Raw genomic sequence first — 25,057 nt, 5'->3', positions numbered from 1 at the left:
GCCTTGCCTACCAAAGCACTAAGAACAACATCAGCGTTAGTGGGCAAGGGCTATGTGGCAGCAGGTCAGGCAGGGGCGTGCCTTCACACCATTGGCATCCTTCAAGCATATCAGGCCGACCTGCTGAGAGATGTAGACGAGGGAGAGGGGATCAAGTACGACGATATTGCAGAGCTTAGACGGACCACTGATCTCTCCCTCTGCGCCACCAAAGAGACCGCTCGCGCGATTGGGCGGTCTATGGCAGCCTTGGTGGCCGTGGAGAGGCATTTATGGCTGAACCTGTCCCAAATTAAAGACCGTGACAGGTTCTGCCTCCTGACAGTCAATACTGTCGTCGACAGGTTCCAGGAGGCCCGTAAGCAGGTGGCGGCATTCCAGAGTTTCCTCCCTCGTCGCTCTTGTGGGTTATCTGGACGGGAGATACTCACACCACTAGCAGGCTCCTCATACCGCGAGGCTCAAAAGCAGAGCGTCGCCACTCGTGCTCCCCCACACTCGTGCTCTGAGTCGGGGGCTCCTAGAGTTAAATCTGATCTTCGTACAGTTATCGAAGCTAGGAAGTCTTTGACGAAGAAGTCCTGACGCCAGTACTCCAGTGACCTTGAGGGTAGCCCCTACGGGGTAAGAGCGGTATCCACCTCATTATACTGTGCCCACCTCTCCCCGGTGCCCTCTGGAGGCCGGTCTGCCAACCCTGCCAGTGTTTCAGGGCACAGCGGTCTTCCGCGAGCGTCCCTCCCAGTTATTTCCGCCCGTGAGCTTAGCAGAGCTGGGAAGCTCGCCTCCCCTTCGGGGGCCTCTTACACCAGAGATCAGTCTCGAGAGACTGATTCCCTTAGTACATTATCGAGCAGCGTGGAAACTACTGCCAAATGTATCTCAATGGGTCCTGCACACAGTAGAAAGAGGCTATGCTATTCAATTCGGCAGTCCACCGCCGAGATTCAATGGGGTTACACCGACAGTCGTCGGCCCCCAGCAGGCTCTAGTTATGGAACAAGAAGTGAATACCCTATTAAGGAAGGAGGCCATCGAGGTGGTCCCTCCTCTAGACAGGGAATCCGGGTTCTACAGCCGGTATTTCATAGTTCCAAAGAAGGATGGGGGGTTGTGTCCGATCTTAGACCCATGTCAGTTAAACCTCTCAGTTATGTCACTGAAGTTTAAAATGCTTACTGTCAAACAGATTGTAGCTCAAATCAGATCTGAGGACAGATGCGTCCCTCACCGGTTGGGATGCGGTCATGAGTGGCCACCCTGCCCGCGGTCTGTGGAGCGGTCGCCATCTGACATGGCACATCAATTGTCTAGAAATGCTAGCAGTATATCGAGCTTTAAAATTTTTCCTCCCAGACCTGAGAGGCTGTCATGTGTTAGTGCGCACCGACAACACAGCGGTAGTCTCTTATATCAATCACCAGGGGGGTCTGCGTTCACGCCCCTTGTACAAGCTGAGAGTTGGAGATCTTCAGGCCCTCTCGGTGGCCCCTAACTATCTAGACTTTGCCCCTGGTATGGCCAAAGCATTTCTATACCCTCAAGCGGGTTACATTCCTAAAGTTCCCTCTGTCACACCACAACCTGTCGTACTGCAGGCCTTTTGTCCTCCTCCCTTTCGGGAGCCAGACCAGGAAAAGCTAAATTGTATGTGTCCAGTGCGAGCATTGGACGCATACATCCACAGAGCTGCCCTGTGGAGAAAGTCTGACCAATTGCTTGTATGCTACGGTTCTCCTAAAAAGGGTTCTCCTGCCTCTAAGCAGACCCTTAGTCGTTGGATAGTCGAGGCTATCAATGTCTCCTATGAGTCCTCTGGTCTACCCCTTCCTTTGGGAGCCAAGGCTCACTCTATGCAGAGTATGGCTGCCTCTAAGACCTTTTTAGCAGGTGTGTCCCTCTTGGACATCTGCAACGCTGTGGGGTGGTCCACGCCCTCTACATTCGCCAGATTTTACAATCTCGATATGTGAGCCGCTCCTGGCTCTTCTGTCCTCTCGTCCTAAGCTGTGCTCTTCGGATACACACTAGGCAGGGGCTTGGTAGTCTGGCAGCGTTGGCACATCGTTCCCCAAAAGCGCTCGACGCAGCTCGAGTTCCCGAAGAGGAAAGTCCCTAGGTTACATATGTAACCCTAGTTCCTCGAGGGAACGAGACGCTGCGTCGCCGAGCCATACTCCCGGCACCTCTGCCTGCGCTTGCTTCCCTACTCGAAGCTGAAGCCAGCTGCGTGGCACGTGCCTTTATAGCTTCCTGGTCGCTACGTCACCCCGTCCGTGACGGCACGCTCTTCCATTGAACTGATTGCACACGATATTCAGTGTTGTTCTTGCCAAAGGTGTTCCCCAAAAGCGCTCAACGCAGCGTCTCGTTCCCTCGAGGAACTAGGGTTACATACGTAACCTAGGGACGTTTTATTTTAACTGGCCCATCCAGTTTTCTGGAGGCCCAGCTACAATAAAAATCCTGCCGCCGCTAGTGCAAGACCCATATGTAAAGTATATAAGTAATATGAAAGGTAGTTACGGCATCAGGTATTACTATGTACTGTCAAAGATTATGCACTTTAAGCATTATGAATTCAGACTAACCTTGCCACAGAATAATTTTTCACTTGCAGCCTGTCCTGTCACATCATATGATAGTTCTTTGTAAAAAAAAAAAAAATCTATGCAAGTTCTGTATTCAATGCATGATTAAGCTTTACTTTTCTTACCTAATGTCATGACAGAATTGTAACTGGTGTTAATATACAACAAAATTTAATACAATGTTTTGAATCGTTATGACTGAAATAATGACTGAACAGGGATCACTCTTTCTGCAGGGAGGCTAAACATACACAGGTTCAAATAAGGGGTCTGTGGCAAGGTTTTGGGTTATACAGAAAAGGTAGGGGTCAGGGGATGTGTCTCACCAGCATTACTGTGGGTAGGATTAAAAGGAGCTGATTCCTTCTCCTCAAAGGACTCCCTGTAGCTATGCACAGTTTTCTGAAAGGGAAACAGATAGGATAACAAAATATTAAGGTATAATGTATAACAATACCCAATAAATGCTATATACAGTAATACAACTAAGAGAAGTAAAAACACATTACGATAATGTATTTTAAAACATATCAGTGTTATACACAATGATAAAGTGAAACATCTACAGTATTTCCACAATTTATCCATTATTATATACCTCCATGGGTTGTCCACCTGGGTTCATTGCAATTGTGTTGGCAAAGTCTGGCGATAGAGGTTTCAAGGGTGAACACACCCCGTGGACTGCACTTTCAGTTTGGCTGCTGAGGTACTGGCTTTCACTGGCGGTTCGCCTGCGCATAGTTGGCATGGCTTCATCTGGGGTTACTGTACGTGAATGTGATTCTGAAAACATGGAAAAAAGTTCTTAAAGCAAATTAAGTTTATATGTCAGAAGGCTACAATTTTATCTTTTCAGCCAAATATCTTAAATTTAATTAAGGATTATATCAAGAATTATAGCTGTTTTACTTAAATAGGTCAAGTCCTACATCATTCATTTGGCCTCTAGTGGCTACAGTATGTTTTTGATGACTGAAACCTCCTCAGATTCGAACCTTAGATACAGTATGTGTACATTTGTGATAATAGCTGATTGCATTCAAAAGTTATAGTCTTTTAACTAAAAAGAATATTATTAACATCCATGTTGAATTTAAACTTATTATTAATATTAAACTTATGATTATTTATATTGAGACTCTTCTTACATCATTTTCATTCAGTTCAGTGCAAACAGCCAAGAAAAATACATAAAAGTTTTTGCCAAAATCCAATATGGTGAAAGACGGTCGTGAAATCATATAAAAATTTGTTTTTAGCTTGACCTAAGGATTCCAACGCTATAAAATTGAAATAATCTGTGACATACATATTGTTTAGACGTTATATCCCAAAATGTGATATTCTTGATGACTTTGATTTGCTGGGATCCAAATAATAATAACCCAATAGACAAAATAATAATAATAATAACAATGATAATAATAATAATAATAATAATAATAATAATTCTGACAAAATGTTTTACACTTAAAGGTTCACTATATTTTCCTGCATACATTCAGTGATTTGCCTGAAAAACAAAACAAAAAAAAACAGGCAGAATAAGATGACAGAGATGTTGAAAGAGAACAGAAAGGGGTGGAGGAAGGGTGACAAACCAGAGAAGGAATAGGAACGATGATGTTCAGGCTGGAAGGACATGTTCTTGGAGATGCCCCGGATGCGGGCGTTGTACTCTGGGTTGAGGAATGATGGAATGGGTTGAAGCAGAAGAGGAGGAGTATGAAGGTGCAGGTCGGGAATCAGTGGTGTGATGGGTGATCCATATACCACAGCAGAGATAGACAGAAATGGGAGGAAAAACAGTAATGAAGGAAGGGTGAATATGAATCCTACTTTCTATGGTCTCAACATATTTCTTTAAAATACTGTGCTACATTACAAACTGTACTGCTTACTAAAATAAGTTTGTATGATTGTACATGACTTTCCATATGTGAGTAAATAATCAAGTACCCAAAATTATATAGTGGTCTACTAGTGGTACTAAAAAGCACTAGAGACACAACAGTCTCATTGCTGACTTACATCGCTGCAGCTATTCACTCCTACACAGTGGACAGTGTGAGTGTCTGCCAGGAATACACAATATCAACATGAGATATGATGACACCTCTATAATCTTCTTTCATCAATCTTAAATGTGTAGGTCAGCTTTATAGCTCAGTATTAGAACATGTCTTCATTGTTTATCTATGCAGTGGGACATACTTGCAGGGAATTTTTCCATTGTTTATGTTTGATCTCCTACAGGACTAAATCAAGATATGAGTGATAGATAGAGAGATAGAGAGATAATATGGCTCCATTATGTTACCAGGCCTTGGTGTATTGTTTTTTTTTTTTTTTTTGGTCAAATATGGATTAATATACAGTAAGATACTGCACTTTGTATGAGACTGTTAAATGAAGCCTTAAGCAGGCTTAACTAAACTGCATGTTCTAATTACATGAAAATGAGGCTGGGTAGAGTGATATCCTGTTTATCCATCATGCTGTCACTTACAAACTTTAATAATGAACAATTATTAATCTATCCCAGCTTTAGCTTATCATTTTTTTCTTCAATTTTTATAGCTTTCTCAAAAATACAAAGGCAAAACCAAAAAATACATCACATAATCTATAGATTTTTTTTTTTTTTACAGATTCTAGTGGACACATTTTCAGTTTCAGTCATCTTATATATGCAGCAAAAGCTATGTACTCAGACCCCAATTTCTTTCTCCCTCACCTGCCACACGGTGGGCCACAAGTCCATCAAGGTTTAGTATCTCCTCCTCAGACTTTGGTTCAGGTTCTTTTGCAATGGAAACTGGGGGGAGTGGAGATGACGATGTGCTGTAGCTTTTTTGAGCAACTGGGAATGTACCCTGAAGGTCTGGAGAGTAAGACACCTCGCTGCTTCCTGGGTAGACAAACTGGGGCTTGATTGGAGATGGGAGGGGTAAAGTTGGGGATGGTGTTGTGCCTGAACCTCCACGGATACTGTAGGGATCTTGCTGATAGATAGGTGAAAGGGCCTGAGGGGACTGGTAAGCCCTCTGATGATGCTCAGATAGTGGAGTCATGGGGTAAGCAGGTGATGATCTTTGTGAGGACTGTCCAAAACTGGCAGAGGAAGAGAGAGGTGGGCCACCAGTGACACTATAGATGGCCTGGTCAGCCTGGTAAGAAGGTCTGATTAGTGTATGGGCAAAGGGTGGTTGGAAAGCTGAGATATTCTCACCTGCAGGAGCACTCTGAGATTTGGGAAATGGTGTATGTGAAGGCTCCAAGTCAAGCATGAGCATGTTTAGGGCATCTATAGACTGTTCTACATCCTGCTGTGATCCACCTCCACAAGTTGGGAAGTGTGGAAGGGCACCATCTGAGCCAAAGAAGGGGTCATCCACAAGACCATATTGATGCCAAGCACTGAGCCCTCTTTGCACTGCCTCTCGGCTGCTGGTGTTACGTTCAGGAGCTTGTGGCAAGTACTCAAGTCCTCCATCCAGCGTAATGCCACCATATGACTGCGAGCGATACATTCCTTCATTCTGCCCATTGTACTCTATCAGTCCATGTGCCGATGACGACCCTCGGAGCTGGTGCACAGGCATCTCCTTTTTAGGCCTCCTCTCTAGGAAATTCCCAAGTTGCCTGTCTACTTCTACTACTGTGGACTCAGTGACTGGTTCGCTGTCAGCTGGTGTATCTTGACCCTCAAAGGAGGAGAATGTGCCAAGGCTGCCTACACTGTTATCTCCCACCTGGCTTTCTGGTAACTCATCGTCAATAATGTCAGTTTCTTGCTCAGCACCTGCTTGTCCGTTAACGTGGACCTGGGCAGGCACAAGGTGCCGCACTCCAACCCCTGGGCTTGAGTTGGCAAAAGAGAGGAAATTCTGATGAAGGAGAAGTGGTGATCCCTCTGACCCACTCAGAAGCTGTTCCAACTCTCGGTTCTCACAAGGACTAATTGCAGTCTCAGGGGGAGCTTGGCTCACAGGCCCTGAGGATGACAAAGACTGTTGAGCATCATCTGTGCGGTCTGTCTTAACAGAAGCAGTAGAGTTTCCTGAGTCACTGCTGACAGAAAGGGCGTGGTCTGGTAGTGGATGGTTGGCAACCGGAAGAGGAAGTGCATGTTCAACTACAGGAGGAGCATAGTCAGTTGAATAAGCACCATCGGCAGACACAGTTCCCTCAAGAGAGTCTTTCTTCTGAACCCGGAAGTAAAGGCTGCCATCTACTGGACCTTGAGAATGAGCAAATTGTAAAAAAGAGGTTATAAATATATTATAACTATATTATAACTATTTTTATCTCTATATTTTTTTCATTTCCATCAAAAATGAAACTTATGAAATCACTTGCTCGCCCTTATGAAATTGTGCAATATTCTTAAAATGGAATGTATGACCCATCCTCTACATTTAGTATCTTATCTGAAGTCATACGATAGCTTTGACAATGGATGCCAAGTTTAATTCGTTATTAACTAAAAATCAATTAAATAAAAAAATAAAATAAATATATATATAATTTTCTGTCTATGGAATTCACACACAGTCCTTCAAAATGTTAATATCTTTCAGTCACACAGTTCTTCATTTTTTCATTATATATATATATTTTTAATATATATTAGGGCTGCATGATAAATTACATGTGATTGTCATGCGTGTCTCATCAGTAAAGCCGGTTCTGTGATTAGCAGTAAATGTTCATCATCTGCTTTGAAACGGAGCAGCACTTAATATACAGAGTCGTAGCTCGCTGACAAGCTATGCAATATCGAGTTCATAACCGCATGCGATTCATCTGTGATTATGACGCGTATTTACATAATTATGGATTATATTGACTATAACAGCGATTCTCAATTCCAGTCCTCACACCCCCCAGCTCTGCATATTTTGTATGTTTTACTTTGTTAACACAGCTGATTCTGTTAATCAGCTCATTAGAAGTGAGCTCTGTGCATGAACTGTGTTATGATTGACATGGTCCCTTATAATGTCTTTTTACCCATTGCGTTGCATGGTGCCATGTAAACATAAAACCATGTCTGCATTTGATCGGAGAAATGACAAACAACAAGTGCTACTCTACACTGTCATATGTAAAGGATTTCCCACTGATGATTCAAATGCAAGTTTTGAGCAATGTACTTACAGACCGTAGTCTACTCTTCCAGGATCAGGAAACAGTCCTCCATAAAATTCACTGCACACATCTGAATTTTTAGGTTAAACTATTCTGGAACAGTGTTGTAAATACAGCTTAACTACTGATTTCTAGTTGTGTCCTGTTTTGGAAGACCAAACAAAGTAGTTTCGCTTTCATAAGGAAACACACAGCATCAGTCAGAATAAACAATAGGTCTCATTTCTTTGCATGAACATTTGGGCGGTGTTATGCAAATCTGAGGCGTGAATAGGCGTGGTTGACTTAACTTTTATATAAAATATCTCTTTGGATTTGAGACCTTAGTCTTTGCAACTTTACAGATTGTCTTTATGCACCAAAAGCTTGCAACACTCCAAAGAGAAAGCAAAAGTTGAAATCGCATCATAGGACCTTTAACCTTTAATAGTTTGGTTAAGTCTTGTAGTGCAAAATCCTTAACCTCCCCCACCTCCAAAAATAAATCATTAATAGTGGAGGTCTAATGGGCTAACAGACTAGAACAATGGTTAAAGGTTTGAGCCAAGGCAAATGAGACAACACAACGATAATTGGGCAATTGTGTGCTGTGTATTCTCATTTCCCAGTCCTGGTAATTGGCACACAGCCTTGGTAAAGAAGCGTATGCTATAAACTGGAAAATAACAAGTTAAGATATGTAACTTAAACCTAAGCAGTATTGTGTAACTAATGATTGATTGTTCTTTGGGGTTCAGGTAATATGCACAAACCTGCCTGCCATGATGATGACCAAGTTTTACCAAGTCTGTCTAGCAACAGCCATGGTGTTGGCTTAGGGCCAAGTGAATGATATCTTGGGTAAATCATGCCAAAGTGTTGGTCCAGAGAGAGAAGAGGCAGAGGGCCACTGCAGTTCAACATACCACAATCATGTTATACTGGCCAAATTTATAAAAGGAGAGTGAAAGATAATGTTATTCTAATAAATAACTGAAGGATAAAAGAGTAAAAAAAAAAAAAAAAAATTCCTAGGCAGAAATATAGAATAGCTAACTGACAGAAAGGCTGACAGACAGATAGACAGGCATACATGTGTGGTGAGTGTATTATGACAATTTACAGAAATGAAACAGGTGAATGGTAAGCTGACAGAAATGCCAATGACATGAGAAAGCACAAGAGACAAGTTACTGTAAAAGTTAAAACAGATGGGGTGGGGGTGGGCTATATTCAACATGAAGTCACAAAGCGATCCAGCTGCTGCTCTGTAAGACAGCACAGCTCATTCACATTCAGCATAACATCCTATCATCACACACACACACACACACACACACACACACACACAGGAAAGTACTCATATTATTTGCAATTATTTACTTGTTGCAAACATGTTTAATGTAAATATCTAGTGGAGCAGATGTAATTCTACTACTACAGCTTTTGTGGCTAAGGAATATTTCTTGCCATAATTGTCAAATTTCACAAGATAAAGTCTTTTTTCTTTTTAAATTGTAATTTCTTTAACATCTGTGAATAAGAGGATTCAAGGTGAAATAACAGGTTAAATGTATTTTTTAGTTGATTTATGTTTATTTTGTTCTAACTTTGTAGCGTTTAATTGGCTAAATAATCTCTGATTTGGCTTCCTATTACCAATAATTTTACAGGATTGGGGCACTGAAGGTGGGTCCAGCACGACCTTGGCCCACCCCTAGCTCTGTTTATGATAATTACAGATTTTCCAGATGCTGAAAGCTGACTTAAAAGCAGAAGGCTGTGATACAGAGGAGCTAAATTACCAGCGCCAAACAGTGTCCAGTTGAGACCCAAAAAAGTACTTGAAAAACACCTAAAATTATATGAATTCCAGAATTATTAGCATTTACAATATGCAATCAAACTTGCATAATAAGATAATGCCAGACCTGATGGTCCATGCTATCTTAGCATGATTAGTGAATATTCCAATATAGCATCTTTTGTCCTTCAGTGGAAGCAAAACATGTCTTTTTCAAAGGCTATTTGCTTACATTTGTTAAGTGACAGAGAAATCTAGTAAATAAATTCTTGAATATTAATTATTGATCTTTATTGATCTTTATTTACCTCATAACAATTCTTTGCTTTAAATGTTCCAGTGGCTCAAGTGGTAGAGCATTGCATAGCAGCGCAAGGTCGTGGGTTTGATTCCCAGGGAAGACAGGTTAGGTAAAAACTATTAGCCTGAATGTACTGTAATTCACTTTGGATAAAATTATCTGCTAAATACATGTATTTAAATTTAAATGCTTCAAAATTGTGGAACTTTCTGTGTTGTCTATTCAATGTGACCTCAGATTTTTTAATTTATAAAAGTCAACTTAAAAAAAGTAATGCACTTTAAAAACATACTTGCACAGTTTACAAAATAATAAAAAAAGGCCTACATAAAAATAAAAACCTCACTAAAAAACATTATCTCAGAAAAGAGGTGGAACAAAATTTTTTATCTCAAAACACATCACAGGTTATGATCACAATTTTACTGTACTGGTGACGAGATCCTTTAAATCTGTAACCACACTGGCTAAAGTGATTTAAGGAGCACAAACAACATGTAAAATATCTTCCAATAAAAAAGTACTGTATGTACTGTAATGTAATTGTGCCTTTAGGCTTTAATAAAAGCTGGCAAATTTAACCTAAAGAGGAACTGATCACAAATGGAACATATGTAAAAGTTGTTTTTAGATTACAGAACAGATCCAACAAAGAGATGCAGAGTTTAATTATCAATATTAAATGAGATTCAATTATTATTGATGGTAATTTCAGCTGGTACTGTTTAGTTCAGAACTTGCTTCTAGATTTACAAATACTGACCTTTTTGCAGAAAAATCAGACAAAATTATTTTTCAAAATCCACAAAAAAGATAAACAGTAGCAGAACATAATCACACCTAGTGATTGAACCCACACAGATAAAGTATATGCTTTGAGAATGAGTATATTACTTTGAATGAGGCAACTTCCACTTTAAGACTTACCTATTTTCAAGCCCAATGGAAAATCTAATTCAAATTCAGTTCTGATTCCAACAAGTGTATATAGCACTGCTCACCATCGACTTTGCCAGTCTCTCTGTCTTTGATGTGAGATCAGTGTCTAGTTCATTAATCTGAGTTGTTCTCTTTTGTGATTCACTCTGACCAAGTGTCACAGTCACCTCTCTCTCTGTCTCTCTCTCTCTCTGTTCCACAAACTTCCCTCTCAGTCATTCCAAAAATGCCATGAAGCTGTGCAGCAGCCAAATAAGGGAGCTTGAGCTGTAAACAAACCCTGGTTGCTATACTGTCCCAAAGCACCCCTCTGTCTCTGTCATAGGAATACATATACACACAGATATCACACACACTTTAACTGGAACACAGAAATGGAAATGTGTAGAAAGAGGTTTGAGATTTAAACCAAGAAGTACAAAGTGTCCTTTAACTTTGGTAGTCTCAAATACTTGAGTACGTTGACTTGAATTTTACTGATGTTACATTTCAAAAGGATCTTGTGAATATACATAGTCACTGTGATTTTACCAAGACATGTTCTTTTGTTGATTCTGGATAAACATTACTGTCCAAAAATATGGACTAAACTCAATCCCTATCCCTAAACCTAACCTTGACCACAATTTATTCCCAAAATCAGTGTGAAATGAAAGCTGATTAACAAGGTTGTAGAAGCACTTAACCCTGATCGTAAGCCTTAAACAGATATTTCCTGAAAAATTATCCCTCCATTCTGATTGGATAATTGGAATGTTGGATCAACAAGGATGTACTTGGTGAAATCATGGTCACCGGAATACACACAAAGGTCCAGTGGCGTGTGTTGACAAATGTAACCACCCTCAACCATCCATTCTCAGATGAGCTTTATTCTGTTTAATAATAATGTACTTGAATGGATGCTGTGAGGCAAGAGTATCTGTCTATCTATCCATCTATCTTTCGACAAAGACATCACACAATTCCAGAATGTCAAATATATATTATTGATAACTGTCCAAAGAACAAAAAAAAATAAATAAAAATGCTGCAATAACCAAAGCAGGTCAGGTCAGGGGGTTCACCCTGAGCATAACTTCTGAAACAGTGGCTGCACGGTTATTGTCGAGTTTCATCTTTGGCAGACACAAGTAACTCACCAAAGATCTGAAGATTGTCTACATGCACTGCAGATATTTATTTATTGAAGAGCTTCATCACTTGTATTTGTAATCTCCTTAGGGCTTTGTGCCATTTTTCAATGTCCTGTCAATGTCAATAATGCACCACTCTTTCATATTGCCACTGTATGTGCATACAAGTGTGTGTTTTGGGATGCCCACATCTCCTAGCCTTTCCCACCAGTCCTTCCTCTCAGAAGAGGACACTGAAGAGAAGAGTGTCAGTTTTCCACCACTCCCTGGGGCTGCCAACTGACGCCTTCTATTTCTCTAGATGCTATTTAAAACTTTGAGTGGCAGGAGGCATGGGAAGGGCTCTATATGGCATACCACATAGGTTTAAAATAAAAACTGAGCAAAGGGAAAAGTGTCCTAATGACCTTAGACATCATTTTCTCACCTTGAAAAGATATCTGAGGAAGTAAAAAAAGTAATGAGTAACCCCATCAATGAGTCAAATCACTTTATTAAATCTGTAATATGCTGAATACCCTAAAGAACAATCATAATCCATGAAGCAGTGTTTCAAGTGGCATCCCTGGAGTCTTCAGTAGATTATTATTAACAGTGAGACGAGAATCCATATATCCCATTTAGCCCTCCTTGTTCACTTAGCGGTTTATGCAATTCAGCAGGCTAGCAGAACAACTGTCACTGACCTCCTCCAGCTCCCTATATAAACTGCTTTCACCAAGAACATGAATATGTGACATGAACAATGACCATTACATTTTGACCCTGTTCCTGCCCCAAAGTCAGTTGTAACAATAAAATCTCTGAATTGTCAAGATTCAGCTGACACAGATGTCTAATCACCAACAAGAAAAAACACCAAGAATAGTGCCTCTCACCATCTTTAATGTCTTCAAATCTCCTGTTGAAGTTTTCATAAGAGTCCCAGCGGATCAGTGGATCTTGGGTGTTGTAGTCCACAGAGACACTAGGTCCATTCTGTAGATGATCCAACTCTTAGAGGCACAGACAAGAACTTCAGAGTTAAGGCCTTGAAATGTGCTCATCTCTTCTTTCAAGATCATATATCTTCTAGAAAATTAAAAGATTACAGATTTACAGTTTTGGTAATATAAGCTTACCTTTGATTTTTTCTGGACCAAAAGAAAAGATGAACTCAACCTTCCCATATTCAGGAAATCTCTCATCTGCTAAATTCCATATTTATGATTAGTCTGCATGCCATCTTATACATAATAAAAAATAAACATAAATTAGCAAAAGACAATTAACACACTAACCTTTAAATGTCTCATCGAGGTCATTTTTTGTGAAGACCAGTGCTAAATTGTGTAATGCACACGTGTGGAACTGCACTCTGAAGATCACATCCCTACTAGGGTTTTGATATCGCTTGTGATAACATTTCAGCTTCAAGATGGAGGATATGGAAAAAAGGGCAGATCAAAATGGATACAGGCTGGGAAGATATTATGCAAAAGACATTTTGCAGATTCTTGCTCCTCTATAATAATTTTGGTGTCAATATTTTTACCATTGTACTGTGTCAGTATTGTTCTTCCTACCAGGATATCTCCTTTTAGTAGCAGGCCAGGCTCAATGGTGATACAGATGCCTGTATGGCTGTCACCTTGAACATTACTGTAAAACATAGAGAGGAGGGAAAAGGAAAGATGATGGATGGGGTTATTAAAGGCATACGTCAAGCTGTCTCAATTCTGAATTATACAGCCTATGCATATATGGAAGACTAGCTTATTAAAATATTATCATCTACTCAACTAGAACATAAAAATAACCATTTAATTTGCAACAGTGGAATGTCTTGTGTTACACAAGATATCAGGATATTAATGCCACAAAAGCACAGATGGAAAAATAGATGGACAGAGAAGTGTTTGATGCCAGGGTGTCAGATGAGAAATTTATTTGAGAATACGTTTTGGCCAGGGTAGAAACTGTAAAGGATGTAATTCAATGACCCTTGTAAGTTAAATAAGAAAAAAAAAGAACTGCAGTTTTAGCATTGTCACTGTATCTGCCAGTCTACCATGAGGCCGATGACTGTAGTGTCATCTGCGAACTTCAGGAGTTTGACAGAGGGGTCTTTAGAGGTGCAGTCACTGGTGTACAGGGAGAAAAGCAGTGGGGAGAGAACACATCTCTGAGGGGCACCAGTGTTGATGGAGCAGCTGTTTGAGATGAATTTCCCCAGTCTCACAAGCTGTTGCCTATCTATCAGAAAGCTGGTTATCCACTGACAGATAGAGCTAAGGACAGAGAGCTGGGTCAATTTGATATGGAGGGTTGTTGGAATGATGGTGTTGAAAGCCGAACTAAAGTCCACAAACAGGATCCTCAAATAAGTCCCCGATTTGACCAGATGTTGCAGGATGAAGTGCAATCCCTGCATCATCCACTGGATCTGTTTGCATGGAAAACAAACTGCAGGGGGTTAAGTAAGGGTCCAGTGATGTCCTTCAGATAAGCCAGAACCAGTTTTTCAAATGACTTCATGACGACAGATATTAGAGCCACAGGTCTGTATTCCTGTTATCTTTGATTTCTTTGGGACGGGGATGATGGTGGAGTGTTTGAACCAGGAAGTGACTCCACACAACTCCAAAGATCTGTGAAAAGATGGGGGCCAGCTGGTCAGCACAGGTTTTCAGACAGGCTGGTGTCACACCATCTGGTGCCTCTCTTCTGCGCACACACAAAAAAAAAAAAAAAAAAAACCTCGCAATCGCTCTCCTATGCGCACCTTTTTTATACAAAGTTTCACTTTCGTTTTCTATATACCTAATCAATCTTCTGCACAGCGCCCAGGGCTGGCGCTCCGCACACGCACATCACGCACTGTGCGTAGGGCCCCAAGTGCTTTGCGGGGGCACCAAAAATCTGGGTCATGAAAAAAAAATCATCTCAATAGGAAGCTAGTATAAATAACAAATAAAATATTTCTAAAAGCATGTTAATATACAAAAGCAATACAAAAGTAATATAGACCTAGACCAAATTAGTTGAGAAAAAGGTGAATCTCTGTGCCAGTCTCCCTCTGGTGCCTCCCCTTCCCCACCTCCCAGTGGTCTGTTCGATTATGCCTTAACCAATGTCAAATTTGGCAGACAACGACCTCAGACATGGCCTCGAAAAGGCACCAAGAGTCGGGGGTGGAAAAAATAAAAAAAGAAGAGATAGCAGGATGATGCTCGTGCGTCGCTTGCAGGTAAGACAATGTTTTAAATAAAAATGTTAGTTTTAAAAAGAACGGCGTTAGGTAACGACGTTATTTTTTCAGTAACTCGGTAATCTAACTAATTACTTTTCCCGTCGTTACAACGCTGTTAACATTACTGAACACCCTTTCTTACAAAGATAATACTTGAAGTGCATGATAAAACACTTGCTGTCTGTTGACGTGCAATAAATATTGAAAGTTATGTACCTGTCTGTTCTACTCTTTTCAACTGACTTGTGAAAACAGCAAAAAAAAAAAAAAAAAGTACAAATTCTCTGACATGTAGCAATTTTTTTTTTTTTTTTTTTACAGTAACACAAATAGTTACTTTTATTATAGAGTAATTCAGTTACTAACTCAGTTACTTTTTGTAACAAGTAGTGAGTAACTATAACTAATTACTTTTTTGGTAATTTTTTTTTTGCATTTATTTTGCAGCTAGGAAATGTAGGCGTGTGGCACCCAAATGGCTAGCGCCGGCCCTGACAGCGCCATTGTCAGTATGCCATGGTAGGCGCACATAAGAGCATGCTTTCTCCACCAGAACAGTCTTGCAGCACTTCTTCATCTTCAAAAATGTTCAGACCAAAGCAAGTGAACTAGTGGACTTTCCTGGTGTGAATACACCCTTAAACATTCTTCAAAGCAAGTTGAATGCGGCACTACAGATCACAAAGAACAGAATAAAACTGTTTTAATGTCAAATCATGTAAAGATTTATTTATTTTTTAATAATCTAACTGATTAAAATAACACATTAAAATAAACCTATGAACTCCATAAATTCAGTATTCTGTGAATGGATACAAAATAATTTGTATGTGTCATAAGTTATTCATTTGTAAAGATATTTTGTTATATATTGTTGTCACAAATTTGCTGTTAAATGCACAAAAAAAGTTGCTGAATTTCTAATTGGATCTGTCTTTGTGTTTAAATAAGTAATTTTTAAATAAGTCTGCAGAGAATGGTGCAATGTCAAACTTAAGTGGTGGAATTTCTTTTGAAAAGCATTTACAGTCGCGGGACATTTAACAAATCAAAGATAATATCTCACTAGTGATGGGTGTTTTCCGTCTTTATTTCTGACAGTTCACGAGAAACGGGGTGGTGTTTTGCGTGATGTCGATCTGCGAATCCAGACTGAGCAGCAACCATAGACAGTAAAAGAAATTGACACAGTGACCCCTTTGGAACTCAATTGAGATGAGTGAAGCCCATTTTTAGCGTTTTTTAGCACTTCCGTTTCTGACGCGCAGACTCAAACTAAGCTGGATGACGTCAGCAACCTGTCTGACGGATGAAAATCTTCTAGTAGCTGTGCGTGCAAACTGCCATCGTTAATCTTGCAGAGACGGTGAGCTTGAGCGGGGAGTTCTTTGGCGTGAGTGAGCAGGAGTAAGTATTCTGATTAATTATTTTGTATAGTATTTTAAAATGTAACGCCAGTACGCCATATTAAGTTAATTGCCTGCGAGCTTCTCCTCCTGTCTGTATGGTAATTTCTCTACTGTGCGACAGAGAGTCGAGTGGTTATGACGCAATCGTTAGCCTATTTTTACAAAAACTGTTTCTACGGGGCCATAATGTAACATAGAAGGTAATGGAGCACTTTATACACTGTCATGTATCTTTAGAAATAAATAATGGACAAATGGAGTCTTTAAACGCCTCAGATGTAAAGTTATTCGCTGTCAAAGTGACGCCAAAATGAATGTGATGTCAATGGGATGCTAAAGCAAGTGAAGTTCTGCTACAAGATGGTGGCACGCGGCCGACTTCAACTTCCGGTCGACTTCCCTGCCGCCTGGCAGCAACCTCCTGCTCTCACTCGTAAAGCCAACAAGGAAGTGACTAAAACTGCAATTCACCGACTGGCAACTAGAGGCTGGCTGCAAAAGGGAGTCAGCCTCATAGACTCCCAATATTAAAATGCCCAATTTACAGCAGAAAAAAAAAACGTTTACAGCCTGGTTCAAAAAATTATTTTGGTCTATATAGCTAATTTTGCCCTTCATGACAACTGTGAGGGGAGTGCATTTTTTTTATTTTTTTATAACTCATCAGTTTAAATTATATACATACAGACGGTTGGTCTGGGAACGCCCCCAGGAACGCCCCATCATGTGATGTGAATTTAGCCCGTGGGGGAAAACATTGCCTTGGCAACAATTGAAATACACAGGACAATCATGCTGAAGAGTTGCTGTGTCGTTTTCTGTACCTCCAATAAACTAACAAATTATGAATTGAAGTTCTATATCCTTCCTAATAAACATACAGAACCGGAAAGGAGGAAAAAATGGCTACAAGCAATAAGTTGTGAGGATGATCAAGGGAAGTTATGGAATCCCAAGACTAAGCATGTGTATGTGTGCAGTTGGCATTACATCATAGGCATGCTACGTTAAAATTGTGTACATTATTAACGTTATCAAAACAGTGTACGTTTGTTTCAGAACGTGGCATGCATATATAATTAGCATCATCATTCTACCTTAAGCAAAACTATGTAGCCTAGTGTCGAACCTAAACTCGCATGAAAACGCGTCTGCTAAGAGGTGTAGTCTATATGATACACCGTTACCCACTAGAAAAGGCCAAGGATTTCTTACTTAAAGTGTGAGGATACGTAACAACTTCGTTTTCTGTCAGAACATTCACACTTTCATTCATAAATTTACCCTGTCTGTGTTTGCGAAGCGATTGAATCGCAGAATCCAGTCAAAAATGAAACTGGTTACATAAAGCAGAACGTCACAGAATTTGGCTATTTTTTAATGGGCTGTACAATGAATTAAATATCGATATGGAGTCCATATTATGGACTTGTGTATATGAATATTAAAGTTCAATCAATCAATCAATCAATCAATCACCTTTATTTATATAGTACTTTAAACAAAATACATTGCGTCAAAGCACTGAACAACATTCATTTGGAAAACAGTGTCTAAATAATGCAAAAACAGTGTCTCAATAATGCAAAAAAGTTAAAAGAGACTACAATTGCTCTACGCGTCTCTGGGAATGAGCACTCAATATGTGCATTTTTATCATTCAGATACACACGATGTTCAGGTGGATTGCACCTGCTGACACTGCCATTGAGCTAAGTGGGCATGGCTTTAACAACTAGAGTTGGGGTACTCGAACTTGGACTCGGACTCGAGTCCGGACTCGAGTCCAATTTTGAATGAACTCGGACTTGTCACGCACTCGGGTGAATTTGTACTCGGACTTTACACGGACTTGAAAATTTTGGACTCGGAAAATATTCCGAGTACAGTCGAGTCCACGTCATGTGTAACAATAAAACCATTATAAAATTGAAATGATAAATTAATGAATGTCTCCCCTTCTGTCATTTTACTGCACCTCACCGGCAGGCAGAAGTCTCATGCTTGCAGACGAAACACACGCACCACTCACTGGATATCAGTGTGGATTAGTGATGGGAAGTTCGATTCATTTCCGCGAACCGGTTCTTTCGGACGGTTTGATTCAATAAACCGGTTGGAAAAAAAAAAACAGTTCACCGGATACATAATCCATTGCGATGTATTTGTTATTAAATGAACTTACGTTTCGTCAGATTGCCCTTCATTCAAGCCCTCGGTTTACCCGCACTCATTACATTAGCACAAAATCAGTTCAGAATCAATCACCAAAAGAATCAGTTCGGTTCAGACGCGCTGTGAGTCATTCGGCTTCATGCTGAATCACGAATGCGCAGTATCATCAGCTCCTCGGTTCTCGAATCGGACGCGTCCGAAAGAAACGGTTTTCGGTTCAGTTTACTGATGATCTGAAAACTGATACAACCGGTTCTTGACTCGAGAACGAGAATCGCTCAAAACCCGGGTAGGAAAATCTGACAGGGTAGGATAAAATGTCAGGACACCGGCACATGCTGCAGTTCAGTATCATCAGCTGCTCTACTCGTGTTCATGTTCTGTTTACTACAAACTCAATCTGTCATCATTAACTATAAATACAGTACAGATATTTCATAAATCATCCCTTATTCATATTAAACATGGAGTCTTTAGAGTCTTAATTATTGTCCAACTTCCCTGAAAACCCCTTTGGCCCATACATAATCTACAATATACAGATTAGAAACATGTAGCCCCTATCTTAAAAAAAAAAACCGTATATATATATATATATATATATATATATATATATATATATATATATATATATATATATATATATATATTATTTTTTATTAAAAAATATATTTTTATTTTTTATTAAACTATAAAAAAAAATATTTTTTATAGTTTTATCACACTTTCCGATGTTTACCAAAATACTTGAAAAATTACACGCATGCGCAGTGTCATCAGTTCATCGGTTCTCAAATCGGACGCGTCCGAAAGAAACGGTTTTCGGTTCAGTGTACTGGTGATCCGAAAACCGATGCAACCGACTACCAAAGACAGCAGCAGCAACCAACAGATGCTGCACAGCTCAGCATTGCAGGATTTGCAAGACCAGAACTGACCAAACAAGCAGTGCTACTTTATGATGCAAGTTCTCCAAGACAACAAGAAATTCATAATGTCATCATTAAGGATCTCCTCATTGGCTGCACTTTACCTCTGTCAAATGTGGGGGAGAGGCATTAAATAACTGAAATGTCATCTTTAACTGGAGGACAATATAGTGTGATACAATAATAAAATAGGTTCATTTGTATTTTCATGCACTTGTAATACAATAAAACCTTTGAAACCTTTTTTGATAGGAAACTAGTTCTGTTGACATAAAATAAAAATGTTCAATGGCAATGACTAGATGTAACAGTGGTATTTTTTTTATTACATTTTTATATTGCCATTGGTTTAATGGGTTGAAAGGTTAAAATATTAATAGAATGTAAAAATGTACAATACCAATTTATAATCTTTTTTAATTTAATTACTTTCTGGACTCGGGCGGACTCGACTCGGACTCGGCCTTTAAGAACTCGGACTTGAGTCCAACTCGGCCCCTTTTGGACTCGGACTCGGACTTGGACTCAATGTTTGTGGACTTGGTCTTGACTCGTACTCGACAAAGGTGGACTCGGACCCAACTCTATTAACAACCAGCTCCCACCTTTTTGCCCATTTTCGATTGTCCGGGAGAGTCACACAGTGACGCACTGCCAAGATGGTGCCGACCTGCTCTGCACACTTTGAGCTTCAAAAACTCTCCCAATGAGTCTACCGGTGACGTCAGGGACACTACGTTCATGATTTTATACAGTCTATGATCCACACACAATGGCTGGATTGCGTTTTCTATTACACTGAGATCCACTCACAATGCGGCTTCGACTACTGCTGGACCAGGACATGATGATCGGATAACATTCAGATCAGTAGTGTTTACGCTTATCTTTTCAATGAATATGTAGACAACATCCAGATACAGGTTGCATATTAATGCCACGTGTGAACACAGCCTTAAATACACAGAGCCAATAAGGTAAATGATGAACACCTGAACAGAATGACACAATCAACTCAGAAACCATGGCAACTAAGGATTGGTAGGAACTAGAACAGGATTGGGCAATTCCGGTCCTGGAGTGCCACTGTCCTGAAGAGTTAAGCTTCAACCCTAATCAAGCACAACTGCCTGTAGCTTTCTAATGATCTTGATTAGCTTGTTCAGGTGTGTTTGATTAGGGTTGGAGCTAAACTCTGTAGGACAGTGGCCCTCCAGGACTGACGTTGCCCATCTCTGAACTAGAATGAAGGAAAAAGGACTTTTGAACAGAAACAAACTAAAAGTCCATGAAAGTGAAGCTAGATGAAACCATAGAATGTCCATTACAACAATCAATATGTTATATACTTTACATACAATGTATACAATAACGATAACAAGATCACAACTTCACTTTAGGCATTAAAATGATTCAGCAATCAAACTAGGAAGCAGTTTACTTACTAAATTCCAGATGTGTATACAGGCTGCATTGCTTGATAAATTTTGAGGAAGGGTCGGCAACCTGACATGGTTAGATATATTACAGTACATCACTGATTTTACAGTTGCTTGCTCTCAGAATATTATAATAAACATAGACATCAAATTGCGCTCATGAATTGAATGTGTAGCAGTGTGTGCACTCACCTCCTTTAGACTCGAAATTAGGTATGCCATGCATGATGACATGGTGAAGGAACAGGGGTTTGTTGTTGATTTTTATGTGGCCAGAAAGGAGACCAACGAAGTAATGCACATATCTATACACAGCATTATGGAAGGGAAAGATGAAAAAAAAAACAATATATAAAAATGCAATAACAATTTAAAATATTTTAGCCATTAAGAGAAAATATTTGTATATGATATATGTGTTACTCTTACTTAAACTTCAAATCAACATAAAATGTATTAATATGTCACATATTTTAGAGAATGTAGGTATTATTAATCATTATTCATACTACAGTAGTTGAAACTTCATGACATCATGACTAGTTTTAACTCTAATTATCAGGAACATCTTTTTATGTTCCACTACAAATCCAGTTTTAGCACATGTACTTTGGTAGCACCTGCTGGTTCAATCCCCGAAACGCAAACACATCGACTCAGTTCAGACTTTGCAATAAGAAAAGATGTGATTTACAGATATCTAAAGCAAAATGTTTCATTTCTCTCAAAGAAGATGAAGATGAAGAAGAAGAAAACAAAAACAAATAATTGTCAGTGTGGTTCTGCAGGCAATATTGATTCCAGGAACAGTATGTAAAAGTCTGCATGAATATTTAGGTGTAGAGTCAAAATGGGCATTTGTGGTGCATTGCTGACCTCCTCTGGGAAGGCTGGACTGTGGGCATGGCTTTATCTTCATAAAAACGCTTCATGGCAAACCTGTCCAGTGCCTGGTCAGCACTGAAAATATGAATGCCAAATATAAACACTTAAACAAATACATGGTACTCTCTAATGTATCTTAAATACACCACATTTCATACAGACATATCCTACCTGGCTGATAAGGTACTGTAGTGCATATAGGCACCCACCACAACACCAGTTCTCCCCCAGTTTCCCTTCAAGAAATATTGCCAAATTATCAAGGAGAACATGCAAAATTATAACAAAGTAGGCACTGTCATTTTGGCATTTCAGCCAGGTTATATGTTTACTATGTCCTATTTCTTAGAGGGTTTGTTCACCCAAAAAGGAAAATTAGCCCATAAATTACTCACCTTAAAGCTTCCTAGGTGCATATGACTTTCTTCTTTCATATGTATCAAGTCAGAGTTATTTAAAAAATTATAAGTTGTTTGATGCAACTCTGCGGGTGTTGCACTCCATCGGTCCATGAGAAGTTTAATAGAAATCACATCCATTAAAGAGTGTCTCACACAGCTCCGGTGGGTGAACAAATGTTTTCCATAGTGAATTGATGTGTTTTTGTAAGAAAAATATCCATGTTCAAAACGAAATAATCACATTAATCTAGCTTGCGCTTACTTTTTTAAAATGGAAGCAGTTCCGTGGAATGACATATGAGGTCAGCGTTGCGCATGCACCGTTGAGTCTCGTTAAAACCAACGTTTGTCAACAGGAGCAAAGGAAAACCAGTCTCCTCTTGGCTAATATCAAAATCCTCCTATATTCTTCTTTACAAATCCTCGTTTTGTACTTCTAATTAGTGACCGTTGTTTTGTTCTGATCTCTCCGTTGCGTTTCCGTATGTGTCACTTCTGATGGCGCATGCGCAAAGCTGACCTCGTACGTCATTCCCCCTGGAACTGCTTCGTTTACAACTGTGAGCGCAAGCTAGATTAAAGTGATAACGGATTGAATATGTATATTTTTCTTTGCCTTTGTTCACCCCCCGGAGCCATGTGAGACAATTTTTTTTTAATGGATGAGCTTTTTTATTAAACTTCTCATGGAACGATGGAGTGTATCACCTGCTGAGTTGCATCCAACAGCTTGAAAGATCAAAGACAAAATAACTCCAACCAAATTCTTCTGAAAGAAGAAAGTCATATACACCTAAGATGACTTCAGGTTGAGTAATTTATGGCTTAATTTACATTTTTGGCTGAACTACCCCTTTAATGTTGGCTAGGCTTGAGATGCCTGTACAAAGACAATTATTTTTGTCTCAAAAAATGTCGTCTTATGGGTTCTGCGGAGGACAGAAAAGCAAACAGGTTAAGGATGAGTAAATTATGATGCATTTTTTTATTTAATTTTGGTGAACTATTCCCTTGATATTAAGTGCTTTGAATGGACCTGGTTTTCCCATTCACCTGAATGGTTGTTGCTTGTCAGGCCCAAATGACAATATCTGAAATATGTTGTCTTGGCTTGTTGGACCACAGGGTACTTTGTGCCAATCACATGAGCCATTCATGCAGGATAAGATGCAAATGAATTATGTAATTTTACTACTTCTATACCTAACTAGAAAGCCGGTGTGTAAAAAACAGTTCTCTGATTAGACAGATAAGACAGACAAGTATCTTTCTGTATGTCCAATCATATTGAATATCAACCTTTTCATTGTAAATTCAGTTCTAATTGTACAACATGTAAAAAAAAGATACAATCAACAAATCATGGCAACTGTTATGTGAGATTCAACTTATTATAAAATCAGTTAAATATAATCTAAATTGAAAGGCCAATGGGATTCAACTTAAGGCAGCAAATTATTTTTATAACAGTGACAGCATGTCAGACCAGTCATGCAAAACAAAGGAGTTGGAGATTGGGTGCCCAAGGCCAGACATGATATGATGTTTACCTTGTTGTGAAGTACCACCACATTGTGAGGGTCTGCATTAAGCCAGGTGTCTATCGATTTACAGATACTGCAAATTTTGTCTAGAGCAGGAGCATGATGATCGGGCCATCCAAAGTCCAGCACCTGTCATAAATGCACACAAGCATGAATCAACTTTAAGACCACAAGCTGACAGGAACAAACAAACAAACAAACAAAAAAACAAACTCACCCTTGGGTTCTGCTTGGTGATGTCATGCCTCCATTCACTGAGATTAAGCAGCTGAAATTGGAAACAAAATGTTCAAAGATTACTTGCTCATAGTCATAGACAGTACATCCTCCCTTAAACTTATCCTGATTCCAAACCTGTATACATTCTCTTCTTCAGCAAAAGGGTCATAGCATTAACATTACCTGATAAAATAAAATATGCAAGAACACCCCACTCAATCAAGGACTTGAAATTACTGAATGGATGAAGCAAGGAAATAATGCCTAAAATGGATGTGCACAGTTTAATGTTGTTAAACTAAAAGTATATAGAAAACTAACTGTTAACATATCCACAACATATGCAACAACTGTAATTAGAGTGCATAGTTTCAAGTCTAAGCATAAGACTAATTAAATAAGTCTAAATTAACCAAGCACAATAATTTACATAGAGATTCCCTAACATCCTCACAGAAGGAGAGTGTCACTTCAGATCACATTATGACTAATTAATATTCATACAGAGAAAACCCTAGTTCACCATAAATAATCCACTAGAACATTTTTGAAAGATTCTTTTGGAGCTGTCAGTTGCTGTAAAATTTTGAGGATACTTACTAGATAGTGCTGTTGGTGTTTAGAACGGAGCATGCTAGTCACCTCCCTCAGGTGTACACTGTATCTGTGTTCCTCTGTTGCACCAGGGAAGGACAGAGCAATGATGCGTTCTGTGATGTAGACCAGGTCCACCTCATTACTTTCCTCCATTTTCTCCATCAGACTTAGGGTCCTTAGATGGAAGACAAGTAACAAATGCTAGACACTAAATAAAAGATACAGGTAACTTATTTCAACAATATGTTCTTCTGAATATATGTATATATTTTTTGATTGTAACTAAGTGTTCAGATGATAGTGGAATTGATACAGTATCA

The 25,057-nt window shown here is 39.4% G+C and overlaps 1 protein-coding gene across 8 annotated transcripts in view; it reads right to left on the bottom strand.

Moving 5' to 3' along the window:
- LOC113050734 (tensin-1-like) overlaps window positions 1–25,057 on the bottom strand; it is a 108,521-nt gene that overhangs the window by 7,959 nt on the left and 75,505 nt on the right. For 6 of the 8 annotated variants that reach the window (XM_026213995.1, XM_026213998.1, XM_026213997.1 and 3 more), the window contains 15 exons: window positions 24,741–24,912; window positions 24,139–24,189; window positions 23,928–24,050; window positions 22,148–22,212; window positions 21,968–22,051; window positions 21,284–21,396; window positions 21,098–21,158; window positions 13,473–13,548; window positions 13,188–13,317; window positions 13,029–13,097; window positions 12,786–12,902; window positions 5,332–6,837; window positions 4,196–4,273; window positions 3,190–3,377; window positions 2,918–2,993 (listed from right to left, as the gene is read on the bottom strand). In XM_026213995.1, coding sequence (XP_026069780.1) covers window positions 2,918–2,993; window positions 3,190–3,377; window positions 4,196–4,273; window positions 5,332–6,837; window positions 12,786–12,902; window positions 13,029–13,097; window positions 13,188–13,317; window positions 13,473–13,548; window positions 21,098–21,158; window positions 21,284–21,396; window positions 21,968–22,051; window positions 22,148–22,212; window positions 23,928–24,050; window positions 24,139–24,189; window positions 24,741–24,912 — 2,909 coding nt within the window. The remainder of the gene's footprint in view (window positions 1–2,917; window positions 2,994–3,189; window positions 3,378–4,195; window positions 4,274–5,331; window positions 6,838–12,785; window positions 12,903–13,028; window positions 13,098–13,187; window positions 13,318–13,472; window positions 13,549–21,097; window positions 21,159–21,283; window positions 21,397–21,967; window positions 22,052–22,147; window positions 22,213–23,927; window positions 24,051–24,138; window positions 24,190–24,740; window positions 24,913–25,057) is intronic. The other 2 variants (XM_026213996.1, XM_026213999.1) reach the window with 2 other exon arrangements.

Source organism: Carassius auratus, chromosome 31, assembly GCF_003368295.1.
Source record: "Carassius auratus strain Wakin chromosome 31, ASM336829v1, whole genome shotgun sequence".
NCBI lineage: Eukaryota > Metazoa > Chordata > Actinopteri > Cypriniformes > Cyprinidae > Carassius > Carassius auratus.
This window is presented reverse-complemented; position numbering and strand designations above follow the sequence as displayed.